This window comes from Manis javanica, chromosome 8, assembly GCF_040802235.1.
Source record: "Manis javanica isolate MJ-LG chromosome 8, MJ_LKY, whole genome shotgun sequence".
NCBI lineage: Eukaryota > Metazoa > Chordata > Mammalia > Pholidota > Manidae > Manis > Manis javanica.
This window is the reverse complement of record NC_133163.1, coordinates 105,837,661-105,853,891: the sequence shown is the minus strand read 5'-3', so window position 1 is coordinate 105,853,891 and position 16,231 is coordinate 105,837,661. Positions and strand designations below refer to the sequence as shown.

General features: G+C 35.2%; 1 protein-coding gene across 3 annotated transcripts in view; it reads right to left on the bottom strand.

Moving 5' to 3' along the window:
- The window catches only part of TEX9 (testis expressed 9), a 98,840-nt gene that overhangs the window by 62,945 nt on the left and 19,664 nt on the right, over positions 1-16,231 (bottom strand). For 2 of the 3 annotated variants that reach the window (XM_073211893.1, XM_073211892.1), the window contains exons 5-9: positions 13,348-13,393; positions 10,681-10,763; positions 8,944-9,125; positions 6,348-6,430; positions 5,767-5,940 (exon numbers count right to left, since the gene is read on the bottom strand). In XM_073211893.1, the coding sequence (XP_073067994.1) occupies positions 5,767-5,940; positions 6,348-6,430; positions 8,944-9,125; positions 10,681-10,763; positions 13,348-13,393 (568 nt within the window). The remainder of the gene's footprint in view (positions 1-5,766; positions 5,941-6,347; positions 6,431-8,943; positions 9,126-10,680; positions 10,764-13,347; positions 13,394-16,231) is intronic. The other variant, XM_073211894.1, reaches the window with a different exon arrangement.

Sequence of the window (16,231 nt, the reverse complement as noted above, 5' to 3'; positions counted from 1 at the left end):
CCTCCTCCATTCTTCATATGTTCGGTGTTTTGTTCTGTGCTCTTTTTAGGAGTGCTCCCATCTAGAGCAGTCCCTCTAAGATACCCTAAAGAGGTGGTTTGTGGGAGGCAAATTCCCTCAACTTTTGCTTGTCTGGGAATTGTTTAATCCCTCCTTCATATTGAAATGATAATCGTGCTAGAGACAGTATCCTTGGTTCAAGGCCCTTCTGTTTCATTGAATTAAATACATCATGCCATTCTCTTCTGGCCTGTAAGGTTTCTGTTGAGAAGTCTGATGTTACCCTGATGGGTTTTCCTTTGTAGGTGACCTTTTTACTCTCTCTGGCTGCCTTTAGTACTCTGTCCCTGTCCTTGATCTTTGCCATTTTAATTATTATGTGTCTTGGTGTTGACCTCTTTGGATACTGTCTCTCGGGAGTTCTGTGTGCCTCCATAGTCTGAGCAACTATTTCCACCCCCAGTTTGGGGAAGTTCTCAGCAATTATTTCTTCAAAGACACTTTCTATCCCTTTTTCTCTCTCTTCTTCCTCTGATACCCCTATAATGCGGATATTGTTCCTTTTGGATTGGTCACACAGTTCTCTTAATATTGTTTCATTCCTGGAGATCCTTTTATCTCTCTTTGCATCAGCTTCTATGCATTCCTGTTATCTGGTTTCTATTCCATCAATGGCCTCTTGCATCTTATCCATTCTGCTTATAAATCCTTTCAGAGTTTGTTTCACTTCTGTGATCTCCCTCCGGACATCTGTAATCTCCCTCCAGACATCTGTAATCTCCCTCCAGACTTCATGCCTTAGCTCTTGCATATTTCTCTGCAGCTCTGTCAGCATGTTTATGATTTTTCTTTTGAATTCTTTTTCAGGGAGACTGGTGAGGTCTGCCTCTGCAGATCCTTTCTCAGGTGTAACTATCTTGGTATGGACTAGATTTTTTTGCCTTTTCATGGTGATTTCAGTGGCTGTAGGCAGGTTGCAGGTGTGTCAGCTGGGAGAAGAAAGTGCTTTCCTGCTTGCTGGATGCCTTGCCCTTCTCTGCTGCCTGTGATGGCTACCTGCACTCCTGGAGCAGCCCCCGGGTTAATCTAAGCTGCTGTGGGCAGGGTGTCCGTCAGAGCAGCACAGAGCCCTGCGGGGAGTGGCAGGCACACCAGGTGCACTTCTGTGTGCTAGCAGCGACCCCGCTGGGCAGCTGTGTGGCAGCAGTGGCCTTTGGGTCTGGTCGGGGTGGCTGTGCGTTGGGCTGGGATTCCAGTCGGCTCCTGGGAGCATGCCTGCTCCCTCTGGCTCCGCTGCTGGTGCGCATGGGGCTTTTCCGTGCAGGCTTCTACTGGGCTCTGGCTTCACTGCCGCCGGTGCGTGTGAGCTGCGCCCGGGTTGTTCGGTTGCGCCGCTGCAGGCTAGCCCTACGGCACACAGATCTGCTCTCGGTTCCTTCTAGCGCTTCCGACTGCGGCGCGCGCTGCCACTCTCCTGCTACTGGGCCCATGTGTCGGGGTCTGTGCCAGTTGGAGGAACGACTGGCAGGCTGCCTTGTTCTGTGAGGGGCTTCAGAGCTGCACAGCCTCTGTTTAGGGTGCCTGTTTCCCCAGTACTCCCAGCTGCCGAGACAACTTTGTCCAGCTATGGGGTCCCTGTTTCTTTAAGACTTGCAGAAAGCATTCACTTTTCTTTTGTGTCAGGGGCGCCAGTTGCGGGGACTGCCCCCAGGTTTTGCTTTTTCGTTTCTCTAATATCCAGCACCCCATGCACCTTGTGTCTGCGTTCCGAGTGCGGATTTCTAGAGCTGGTTGTTTAGTAGTCCTGGGCTTTCACTCCCTCCCCATTCCAACTCCTTTCTTCCCGCTGGGTTTTGGGGTGAGGGAGCATTTGGGTCCCACCTGGCCGTAGCTTGTATCTTATCCCCTTTATGTGATGCTGAGTTCTCACAGATGTAGATGTATCCAGGCTGTTGTACTGCATCCACTGGTGTCTCTTTTAGGAATAGTTGTATTTATTGTATTTTCATAAATATATATGTTTTGGGGAGGAGATTTCCTCTGAACTACTCACACCACCATCTTCCCATGATCCCCAGTAATTTTTTAAATAATTGGCTTTTTCAGGTTTATAGAAGGAGCTCCATTAAACTCAAGGTCTCCCTTGCATTTCCGTGATGTTCACACTGAGATTTGTGTCTAGAGAGATATAAAATAAATGGAACTAGCAGAAAGATTCAATCTCGCATTCCACATAACCCATGAGGTTTTTTTTATTATGAAGGTATCATTGATATATACTTATGAATGTTTCACAAGAAAAATAATGTGGTTGCTACATTCACCCATACTATCAAGTCCCCCCCATACTCCACTGCAGTCACTGTCCATCAGTGTAGTAAGATGTCACAAAGTCACTACTTGTTTTCTCTGTGCTACACTGTCTTCCCCATGACCCCCCACGCACACCATTTGAACTAATTACAATGCCCCTCAATCCCCTTCTCCCTACCTCCCCACCTGCACTCCCCTACCCCTTCCCTTTGGTAACAGTTAGTCCCTTCTTGGAGTCTGTGAGTCTGCTACTATTTTGCTCCTTCAGTTTTGCTTCATTGTTATACTCCACACATGAGGAAAGTCATTTGGTATTTTGTCTTTCTCTGCCTGACTTATTTCACTGAGCATAATACCCTCTAGCTCCATCCATGTTGTTGAAAATGGCAGGATTTGTTTCTTTCTTTCTTATGGCTGAATAGTTTTCCATTGTGTATATGCACCACATCTCCCATGAGAGTTTTTATACCTCTCTGGCTGACAGGTAAGATAAGTATGCAAGCTGGAAAGTTCAGAGCCAATGAAAGTTTTCATAAAAATATTCTGATAGCCAGTGTATTTTATAACTGTGTATCATAACTGTTTAGCACATTCACTGTGAACCAAAGTTTTAAATATTTTACTCTAAACAGCAATCAGATTTGGGGATAGCTGTGTGTTTATGTCCATTTAATTTAGGGGGACTGGAGAAAGCGTCTACATGATTTATAGAAACAACACAGACTTTGGAGTTAGAAAAACATGGCTTGAATCCTGCTCTGCTACTACTGCATAACCTTGGGCAATTTGCTTAACCTCTGAGAGTCCATTTTTCTTTCTGTAAAATGTGTTTTGCCTGGCACACAGCACTCAAAAAATGTTAGTTCCATTTCTGCCTATACAGAGATAGATTATAATCAATGTAGCTCTTTAGGAACATTAATCTATGGGCAGAATACAGGACAATGAATATGGAAAACAGTAAGGACAAAAAATAATCAGTGAGGAAGTTTCAGAAATAAAATAATAGCTCAAACCAAGTAGTGGCAATGGGAACTGAAAGAAATAATGAATGAAAACATCTGGAAGAATGCACAGAATTGGGTATGAGGACCAAGAACAAGAAGAACAAAGCTGTAGGCAAGGTTTCTAGATTATGCAAGACTATAGCAGTGATATGACCAGAAGCTTGGTTGCATGATGACAAATGGTAAGGTGTCATGACAAATTTAAAATTGTTTCCCAAATACAACAGCTTTTTTTTTCTTAGACCACTTGTCTGTATTACTTAAACCAACAGAAATATAACACAAACCATATATATAATTTTTAATTTTCTTGTAACTACTTTTAAGAAGAAACAGGTAAAACTAGTTTTAATACTACATTCCTCTTATCCCAGTATATCCAAAATATCATTTCAACATGCAACCAATATAAAAAATGTTAAAAAAAGAATATTCTTTATTCTTTTTTGTATTAAGTCTTCAAAATCTAATGTTTATTTTACACTTAAAGCACATCACAATTTGGACTAGCCACATATGATTCATGGCTATTGTACTGGACAATGCAGGTTTATACAATTAGATTCTATAATTTTTATTTCCAGATGAATAGGTAAACAAAACATGGAACCTTCATTCACTGTTATACTACTAGCAATGGAAAGGACTAGACTATAACATGGATGAAGCTCATGCTTTATGCTAAGTAAAAAAAAAAAAACAAAAAAAAAAACTTGAGAGTACTAAGTGATTCTATTCATATGACATTCTGAAAAAGGCTAAAATATAAAAAACAAAACAGATCAGTTGTTGCCTGAGACTGGAAGTAGGGACTGGACTTGATTAAATTCACGTGGGGAATTTTTTGGGATCATGGAAATGTGCTACATGTCAATTATGGTGATGGTTATACAACTACACATTTGTCAGAACTCATACAACTATAAAAAAGTGATTTACTGTATGTAAATTTTAATTCAATAAATCTAAATTTAAAAAATTTATTACCAGGAGATAATGCTAATTATACAAGACCAAAATGTTTAAAAATAGGCTCTTTTATATGAACACAGTAAAGAAAAATATGACATGGTAATGAAGAAGGCATAGTTTATGTAAACCTTAATACATGCTAAATTGTATAATTTTTATCAATTTTTTAAAATTGATACTTTAAAATTGATTACTTTAAAAAGTAATACTGTACAGTATGTTTTATTTTCACTATCACAATGGTGCACTAATACAACAAAAATTTAATGGGATGTAATTTACAATATATTTTCCCCTTATATATGTCACAAAAACACAAGCATGCCTCCCCCAAATTAAAAAATTAAAAACTTCTGTGCTTCAAAGGATACCAAAAAGTGAAATGACAACCCAGTGAGTGAATGGGAGAAATATTTGCAGACTGTACATCTGATAAGGGACTTGTATCTATAATGTATAAAGAATACTTACTACTCAATAATTTTAAAAATGGGCAAAGGATCTAAACAGACATTTCTCAAAGAAGATAAACAAATGGCCAATAAGCATATGAAGAGATGTTCAACATCATTAGTTTTCAGGAAATGCAAATCAAAATGATAATGAAAAAACCATATCATACCACTAGCAAGGCTATATGTGAAAAGATAGATAATCTAACATGTATTGGTGAGGATGTGGAGAAATTGGAACACTTACAGACTGATGGTGGAAATGTAAAAATGGTATAGTTTGTTTGGAAAACAGCAGTTTCCTCAAAAGTTTAAACATAGGGTTACTAAGTGATCCAGGGATTCTACTCCTAGATATATAACCAACAGAAATGAAAACATTACGTCCACACAAAAACTTGTATATGAAACGTTCACAGCAGTATTATTCAAAATAGCCCCAAAGTGGAAATAACTCAAATGTCCATCAATTGAAAAACAGATACATAAAAAGTGTTATATCCATAGAATGGAGTATTACTCTGTACAAAATAATGCAGTACTGTCATGCACCACAATGTGGATGAACCTTGAGAACTTTATGTGAAGCAAAAGATGTCAGTCACAAAATACCACATGTTGTATGATTCTATGTACATGAAATGTCCAGATCAGGCAAATCTATCAGTGAAGAAAATACATTAGAAATTTCCTATGGCTGGAGGGGTTTGGGGAAAGAGGGCACAAGTATGGTGGCTAACGGTATAGGATTTCTTTCTGGGGTGATGAAAATGTTCTAAAATTGATAGTGGTGAAAGTTACAAACTGTGAATATCCTAAAAGCTACTAACTGTACACTTTGAAAGGGTGAAATGAAATTATATCTCTACAAAGCTATTAAAAAATACTCTCCTCTATATGATGGAGTATTTAGTAAATACTAACAAAATAACTGAACCAGAAGTTGTGTCTATACGAATGTGTAACTTTAATGTTTTAGTGTATCTTTGGCATTAAGTTAGAAAAAAGAGCAAAATTGTTACCTTTTCTAATGAAGACAGCTGTTGGTATAATCCATCACATTTTTTGTTTGCTTCTTCAAAAAGAGTTTTGTATTTTTCTGCTTGAGACTGTTGCAAATTAATTGTTCGCTGCTGTCTCACACAATCTTCTTCAAAATTTTTTATCTGAGACTTTAAATCCTGAATTTCATCCTTCTATAGTTATGGAATTATAGATGTGAAAAAAAGCACAAGATCTATTGTCAAAACATAAAGTAGAAAACAAAAAGGAACTTCATATGATCTTTGGTATTTATACCCATGAAGAAAAACAAATTACATTCCATTTTCATCTTCAAAAATATAACTCAGATGTTTTGTTTGCATTTAATAGCTTATACTTGTAAGTCTAATACAGAGAATTCTAATGGCTAACAAGTATTAAAATTCTTTAGCTCTGAAAATTCAACATCTCAGAATAAAGTTCAATATTTACGTACAATTTTTCAATTCAAATTTAATTGTGAATTATATCTTAATGAAGCTATTTTAAAAATAATTGAAATTCCTCCTAAAATGTCTTTGAATATTAGACATTTATTTGGAGGTCTTAAAAAACTTACCTTTTTATTGCATTCACATACAACATTATCCAATTCCTCCTGCATAACACGGAGTTTGGCCTTTAGAAATCTGATCTGTGCTTCTGTGGATTTAAATAATTATTTATTGTCTTTCACTGAATCTAAGATGCTTTCATTTTAAGAGAGAATTAGTTTATGAGGAAAAAAGTGCTCAAGAAAGGGTGTCTGACAGGAGGTCCCTGTTTGGGACACTAAATACCCCAACATAAAGGTGAATGAAAAACAAATTCACCAACACAAAGTAACTATTTACAACCTGACACTGGAACTGGATAAAGAAAATGGGAAAGACACAAAAATCTCTCCTGAGAATCTGAACCACAAGCCAGTATTCACACAAATTTTCAGATTGAATTCATACTTACCAAGGTAGTCCAAAACACATCTAACAGAACTTAAAGTGGTTTCAGGTCAGTAATGTCCCCAAATGTTTGGCAGAAACAAACACAAATCCTCTCTAGTGAAACTCAGTCTCGACTGCTGTGGTTATAAAATTCCATTGATGGTAACACTCCAATTTCACAGAAGTTAAAAAATGTAGTATATGTGTCAGAATCAAAGAAATACCTTTCTGCCAAAGCTTTCTCCCACAAACCCTCATTAAGATCTACTTTTTGTATTTCATTGCTAGCAAAAGTTCTTTATTCTATAATATCAGCAGTAAATCTTTGAAGTTTAGAGGCCCAAAAAAATAAAATGAAAACTGAACTTAGAACTCACTTGTTATTCATTTGATCATTCATTCAAAAAATATACATTAAGTCTCTACTATGTTTCAGGCATAACAGGGGAATTAAAATACAAGCTTTGCCCTCATGGAGCTTATCTTGAGTAAACACTCTGAATTGCCTCTTAGAAATCTTCGGGATAAATCCCACAGAATACAAAATATCCCCACATACACTTCCTGTTGAAAGCTCTTCTTATGAAGTGGCCCCCCTGTTACCGGGAGCTCATGAACCATAGTGGCTCTAACCCCACTAAGATCTCTCTAGCTGCACCTCTCCTTCCAGCATTTCACGTAACTCCAGGTTAGCAGGGGACAGAAGGGAAATGATAACTTTAAAGGTGTGAAGTTTGTGGTAGTTGGTCTCTAGAGGGAGAGAACAAAGAAAGAATGGAAGAGCATGACTTTTACCATCTCTTTCCCCAACTCTAACCTGAATAGTATCATCAAGGAACGGGGTGCTCCTGTCTCTGCAGGCTCACAACACTAAACTCCTCTCCCCATCTGACTCTGACTTCAGTCTTACCAAGAAGTCTGTGCTACTAAACTACTTTTTAATCTTTTCTTCCCACAGGTAGCATAGCCATTTTAGGCAATTATCTGGAATAAGAGAAAACTCCCCAAAAGGGGAGAACTTAGGCCAAAGATTTTGAAAAGGGAGATAGGGAAGTAAAGTGGCAGAGAGGTGATTCAGAAATAAGAAAAAAGTAGCAGTTTAAGGTAGTCTATCTGTGCTGGTTCCATATATCTGGGAGCAGGAACACTGTAACAGGGCCATGGGTGACTGTGTACTGAGGAATAGTCAACATGTGATCATTGTGTCCTTGAAGGCATCTTAACAGAAACAAAAGGCAACTTCCTGCTTCACTTACCTTCTCTTCTGATAACTACTCCCAGAAAGCTTAGAAAGGTCAGTAAATGTAATAAATTCATAAAATGAATTGCTCCTCATTTATGACTAACTAGCAGGCAGCATAATAATCATTACACATATAAATTTTTATGCTTTTTACAGAATCAGAGAATTTTAAAGATAAACTTTATGATTCTCTAATACAAACTAAATTTTCAAATGAAACTGCTATTACAGAGATTGTGTAAGTGCCCTGACTGGTCACAACTGAACAACATTAGAACAAAAAAACACATAAGAACACAAAAGAACACAATAACTATGTTCTATATACACTCAATTATTTTACTTTTGTTTACAATAGCATAGGTGGTTCCTCATAAATTCAACAATTTTAGAGGCTTTACTGATACGCTGTTTTTTAGATTATCTAAACAATATTGATTTTCTCGTGATATGCAGAGAATGAATTTATAAAAAAGAAAATTACATTCATTAGAAAAGTCATTTATTTCACCTGATGCTACATCAGTAATTCATCCTTTTGCAGGTGTTGATTTAACACGCACTAAGTAAAATACAGTAACATTAAATGACAGAAATTTAAAGACAGAAATTTAACGAAATTTAAATGTCATTAAAAAAAATCATTTTAGTGTTTTAATGATAAGCTATAAGGCACTTTAACCTTAGTTGAAAAGTGGTCAATGTAACCAATATCATATAGTCTTTTTTGTTTTTACCTTTTATAATGGAAAATATAAAAAATACACAAAGTTGAAGATACTAGTTCAATGAAACATTACCTATACATCACCCATTTTCAATTATTGACTCATAATGAATTCTACTTCATCTATAATCTTCCACTATATCTTATAGAAGATATTGAAATAAATGTCAGAAATAACAATATATTTTTTAAATGCAAGAAAAATAGTCCCCAAATATCTTTTTCTAAGTAATTGGAAGGAAAAAATTAAAGGAAAGCTTACCTGTTCCAATGTCTTTACTAACACCACAAAAAATATCATCATCATCTGTATCACCAGAAAAGCCTTCTTCCTCCAGTTGCCCTTCAATTTTGCTAATTGTTTTTATAAGAGAAAAGTCTGAGAAATCCTCTGGAATGGCAACATCATTGGCAGTTGGTACATCAGAGTATTTTGATTTTATACTAAAAAATATATATATATATATATATATATATGGGTGTATGTACACTGTATATATGCAAAGGAGATAGGACTCTTATCCAAATAAGCAAAATTATAAATTGTATATTTATGATGAAATCTACAATTGATACTTTCAAGAACTACATTTTAAGAAACTTAGTAGACTTTCAATCTTTATGAATCATACAACCACAGAGCTAGAGCTAGAAAAGCCTTTATGAAACCAGTTAGTCTAGACTTTACCTCTGAACCCGTGAACATTAAAACTAAGAGTAATGAACTTGGCCTTCTAAGTCAAATCCAGTCTTTGGCTTTTACTTTTATGTGCCACTGTAGAAAAACTATACAAGTTGGTATCACTTCTAGCAATATGTCTGCAAAAGCTGAAGAATAATACCTCTTAAGAAAGAATTATAGAATGAACAGTTATTTTTCTAAACTCACTATTTCCTTTCCACCCTAAAAAAACACATGTTAACCAGGATCAAAGTCAATGAAAAAGTTGGATTTGACTTTTTTTAATGAGGCAATGGAAGAAGCATGAAATAGAAGTCATGTCTGAAGGTACTGAGCAATGTGCCAGGCCTAACCCATCAAATTTATGAATTTGAAAGCCTTACTTTTCACTTTTTACTTACTTTTAAAGCCTAACTTACTTTCAGCAAATAAGCAGAATTCCATTTGGAAAAACAACCTTTCTTTAAAAAGTAAACTTAAAGTCTGAAAATAAGACAGCCCTTTCCAGTTATGCATGTATGTATGTACTTACACATATACTGTATGTTCTCTTTTATCCTATCAGTCTATTTTAGATTTCTTTTTGTTAACTTTTCACTCTATTTTTTCTCTTTTATTAAAAAAAAAAGTTCTTTAGCCAGTTAAGACACAAAAATTAGCAAAGATTTTTCCAGAATTATAATGCAATTATCAGTTTGGGTAAGTAATAGACATATAAATTTAATAACTTACTGTGAATAAGAAGCTGATTGGTACAATCCACTGTAGGTGTGACCTTTTTCTAGAAGATCTCCTACCCTAGAAAGCCTCTTGTATCCCCTTTTTAGGTTTAAAATACTAAGAACAGTCTTGAATTCTTTCTCACCAAAACCAACAGAATGTAAATTATAATTATACTATAGTCTTATTTAGAGAAGGCCAATCATTTTCTATCTCAATATACACAACAATGTATGGTGCTCTGTTAAATGCTCAAAAAGTAAAATGTTTAGTCTATTTGAGTGAACTGGGAAGATAAAGACACCTAGGTTATAGTCTTAATTCTAAGAAAATATCTCACTAAAAATAATATGTAAAAAACATTTGAAATGTGGCAATTTTGCTTAAGAGAACACCACAAAATATTCAGTAATAGCTGTAAAACATTTCTATGTAGAAGGTGTCTTAAATTATTGGATAAGATATATACACTATAATTTTATATATTTTAGGTATAAAAATATTTGCAGAAACAGAAAGAGCTTAATAAATAAGAATGATGGAACTGTGGATCATAAAGCTAAAAAAGAAAAGTAACATTTTAAAACTGTACTATACCTTAAATGTGTTTTCCTTCCTTTACTTGCAGAGCGTAGTTTGGTTTGAACTTTGTTTACTGGATTATTGTTTTTGTTCTTTGACTACATGAAAAGAATTTAAACTATTGATTAGATTCTAATCATTTGCCAAGGAAAGCAATTTTGTAATAAACAGAATTGCTGGTTTCCTACACAGAAGAATGGCTATTGTCATGGAATTAATCAAAGTGTATTTTAAAGAATCCCATTATTGTCCATACTTACTACTTTATTCAACATAGTACTGGAGGTCCTAGCCATGGCAATCAGATACCACAAAGAGATAAAAGGCATCCAAATTGGTAAGGAAGAAGTTAAACTGTCACTATTTGCAGATGACACTAAAGACTACACCAAAAAACTGTTAGAATAACCAGATTCAGCAAAGTTTCAGGATACAAAATTAATACACAGAAATCTGTTACATTCCTATATACTAACAACAAACTAGTAGGAAGAGAAATCAGGAAAACAACTCCATTTACAATTGCATCAAAAAGAATAAAATACCTAGGAATAAACCTAACCAATGAGGTAAAAAACCTATACTCTGAAAACTATATGACACCCATGAGAGAAATTAAAGACACCAAAAAAATGGAATCTATCCCATGTTCATGGACAGGAAGAATCAATATTATCAAAATGCCCATCCTGCCCAAAGCAGTTTACAGATTCAATGCAATCCCTATCAAAATATCAACAGCATTCTTCAACAAACCAGAACAAATAGTTCTAAAATTCATATGGAACCACAGAGATCCTGAATAGCCAAGGCAATCCTCAGAAAGAAGAACAAAGCTAGGAGCATTATGCTTCCTAACTTCAAGTTCTACTACAAAGCTACAGTAATCAAAACAGTATGAAACTGGCACAAGAACAGACCCATAGATCAATGGAACAGAATAGAGATACCAGATATAAACCCACAAATATATGGTCAACTAATATACAATAAAAGAACTATGGATATAGAATGGCAAAATGACAGCTTCTTCATATGTCTCAACACCCAAAAAACAAGTAACCCAATTAAATAATATGCAGAGGAACTGAACAGACATTTCTCCAAAGAAGACATACAGATGACCAACAAGCACATGAAAAGATGTTCCACACTAATCATCTTGGAAATGCAAATCAAAACCACAATGATTAAGATATTTACCTCACACCAGTCTGAATGGCTACTATCCAAAAGACAAGAAATAACAAATGTTGGAGAGGATGTAGAGAAATGGGAACCCTCCTACACTGTTGGTGGGAATGTAAATTGTGTAACCACTGTGGAAAGCAGTATGGAGGTTCCTCTAAAAACTAAAAACAGAAATACCATTCAATCTAGTAATTCCCCTTTTAGGAATTTACTCAAAGAAAACAAAATCCCTGATTAATAAAGATACATGCACTCCTGTGTTTATCACCAGATTATTTACAATAGCCAAGATATGGAAGCAATCTAAGTGTCCATCAACAGATGAATGGATAAAGAAGAGGTGATATATATACACGATAGAATATTATTCAGCCATAAAAAGAAAATAAATCCTGCCATTTGTAACAACATGGATGGATCTAGAGGGTATTATGCTAAGTGAAATAAGCCAACAGGAGAAAGACAAATACTATATGATTTCACTTACTTGTAGAATATAAAAACAAAGCAAAACAGAATGAACAAAACAGCAGTAGACTCACAGACATTGAGAAGTGACTAGGGGTTACCAAGGGGGAGGGGTTGGAGTTGGGGGAAAAGGGTGAGGAGGATAAAGGGGCACAATAATTCACCATCACAATATAAGCTGGTCATGAGGATGGTAGTACAGCATGAAGACTATAGTCGATGATTGTGTAACATCTTTCTATGTTGATAGATAGTAACCATAGTAGAGGGGATGAGAATTTAATAATATGGGTAACTGTTGAACCACTGCGTTGTACATTTGAAACTAATATAAGATTGTATATCAATACTTCAATATAAAAAAAAGATACCAGAACTATACAGCTGGAAAAGACCTAGCTATCTCCAGGACCAAGAGATTCAAAGATAAGGAAAATGAGTCCCCAAATTCAAGGATATTCAGCTCTCTAGTAGAACATTAAACTGGGTGTTGTGACTCTCAGAATTTAGTTCTTCTCACTGATTATTCCCCAGAAAGGCCTTCATATATGCTGTTCCCTTGGCCTAAATCCCCTGGGTGAGGAACTTGTAGATACCAGTATGCCCAGCAGCGAAAATAGTTACCTCTTACTGTAAATATTTAAATGAATGAATTAAACTTTCAAATCACCTTCTTTTTATTCAAATTTTCTTTTTCAGTTTTTTTCTAGTAAATTTGGGCTTCAGAGACAAAACTAAAAGTCCTTAGGTTATAGACTCATTTCACTTGGAATTTTTTCCAGTGTACCTCCAAACTGTTCAGTGAAATTATGAGACAAAAAAAGATTCAATTTATTTTATGAGCAACATTTCATGAAGACATCTCTTCTGAGTATGCTATTTCTATAGAATCATAATCCTCTGTTTTGTCTAGAAAAAGTCTAAAAAATAAACTAAATGCTACAGAATGTAAATGTAGTTACATGAAAATAAACTAAATTCTACAGAATATAAATATAGTCATATGAAAGTTTGATTTCATACCTTAGTTTCTGAATGTAGATGAACTGTCCCTTCAGATATCAGACCTCTACAGACCAAAAATAAACATTATGCATTAACAGATGAAACTAAGCCAAGAAACAAAATAATTCAACAGCAATTATATTTTAAAAAGAAAATATACAAACATCAACTAGCCTTTCTATAATTCTAGTTATGCACATGCTAATTTATTTTGAATGAGTGTCACAAACAAGCAAAGTGCTTAGGCTAAATAATTCATTTTTGAGAAGATATACTATAATGTCACTATTTTGTAGGAAAATTAGCACAACTTCTAACTAATGGAAACATAAGGAGTGATAACTGGCCATACAAAGAGCTTCTCTGTTTCACAAAATGACTCACCAAAGGGCTTTCTATTGTTAGCCTACTCAAGTGTTAACCTTTGTCTGATGCATTAAACAAATGACTTGGTCCTTGTCTGTTTTCTCCATTACACTGTGAACTTAATTAGGGTAGGAATCATGTCTGCCTTGCTCACAGCTCTGTACCTAGTACTTAGCAGGGTACCTGGCATATAAGCTCTTAAATCTGCACTACATATTTTTTAAGTGCATAAATAGATCTAAAATGCGATTCATTTTTATGCTCATGTTGTCAAAATACATTTGTAGTTTAAAACTAGTGTTTATGGGGGTCTTCAAACTATGGCCCACAGGCTGAGTCCATGCACACCCACTCATTTGTGCACTGTCTACAGCTGTTACGGCACCAAATAAACAAAGCTGAGTAGCTGCAACAAAAACCTTATAGCTCACAAAGCCTAAAATATTTACTACCTGGTTCTTTATAGAAAAAGTTTGCTACCCCTCAGCACAGTCTAGATCATCCCCAACACATGATTAATACTTCTGAAAAATCTGCCACAATAGTACCTATTGTTGCTATGGAAAAGAGAAAGAAATTAACTCCATTATATCCCCTGAGAACTCCAAACCATAGCAGAGGACATAAAATTATTTTCCATCAGATGCCCCCTACTAAACTAGTCAGACATAGGTTATTTTCCTATTAAACACAAAGATGTACTTTGATAAATAGTATTAAATACAACCTCTTAAAGAACTAGAAATAGCTCTGGGAAGAAAAAAATCATCAAAATATCTTAAAATTACAATCTAAAGAATCATTCTCACGTGACATGAAAATGTTACCAAAGTTAATACAAATTTTAAGTGTCTCTTTAATCACCCTCATGTTAAATAACATTTGCCATTTCCATACTTTTGTTGCATTTTCCATCTCCTTTCCCTTTGCCATATACACACAGATATCAACAAAAAGACATTTAATGGTTATCTGTTTTGCTCAGGTTTAGCAGAGTGACATTACTTTGCATTTCCCTGAAAAATGAACTAAAACACATTATTCTGATTATTTCTGTTGAAATTTTCCATTAAAGGAAAATATGATTGAAATGATTTGTGTCATAAACTTTACTTCCAACAGACCAAAGGATATATATACCTTACCATTAGGAAACTAAATTCTGGTTTCCCTACCATAGTGTTTGGTAGAGTAAACCTGAATGTAGAAGACCTATTATAATACACACTGCCTCACTGTAATCATTTAGGTGAACTATTGTTGTTACAAATTGAAATAGATTGTCTCTTTACAGAATTATCCCTTCAGCAATTCCTGCTAATAGTCAAGTATTATGTTTCATGTGGTAAATGCCACCTACCTGTTCAAAAAGTAGCATTAAAAAAAAAACCTAAGTGTCTATCAGTAGATGAATGTATAAAGAAGAGGTGGTAAATACACCCAATGGAATATTATTCAGTCATAAAAAGAAAACAAATCCTACCATTTGCAACAACGTGGATGGAGCTAGAGGGTATGATGCTCAGTGAAATAAGCCAGGTGGAGAAAGACAAGGACCAAATGATTTCCCTCATTTGTGGAGTATAACAAAGAAGCAAAACTGAAGGAACAAAACAGCAGCAGACTCATAGACTCCAAGAAGGGACTAGCGGTTACCCAAGGGAAGGGCTTGGGGAGGGTGGGTGGGGAGGGAGGGAGAAGGGAAATAAGGGGCATTATAATTAGCATTCACAATATAGGTAGGTCACGGGGGAAGGCAGTATAGCATGGAGAAGACAAGAAGTAGTGACTCTATAGTATCTTACTATGCTGATGGACAGTGACTGCAATGGGGAGGGGGGACTTGATAATATGGGTAAATGTTGTAACCACAATGTTGCTCATGTGAAATCTTCGTAAGATTATATATCAATGATACCTTAATTTGAAAAGAAAAACCACCTGATTTATGTAAGCAGAGGTGTCATCACCTCTTTACACTTCAGGAAATTTTAGTAAAAGAAAATCAACAGATTTATTTTTATGCTTGTGAGATCAGTCTCTCACTTGCTTCAAAAGAAACTAGGGATTAGCTGCTGTTACCATAATTTCAATCTTTTAATTTACTGGATAAAAGCCATGCTAATCTTATTTGCAATCCAAATTTTGGAATTTTTTAAACTGTTAAGCATCATTTCCCATAAAATATCAGAAAACATTATATATATGGATAAGTAGTTTCACGTTATATGTACACATAGAGAAGTGTATATCAAATGATGATGTAAAAAATATTTTTATGGGAAAATTCTTTGAATTAAAAAGTAAAAAAAAAAAAGGCAACACACTAGGCATTAACTCCCTGGGGGTAGGACCTGGTCAATTTACTAACCATTGTACCAGGTGTAGGTAGACAAGGCACTAATGGTGTTAAAAATTTTTCAAGTTTATTGAAATGCAATTTACATATAGTAAAATATACCCTTTTTAGGTATATAGTTCTATAAATTTTAACAAACATAGGGTAACATAACCACCACAACAGCCAAGACAGAGG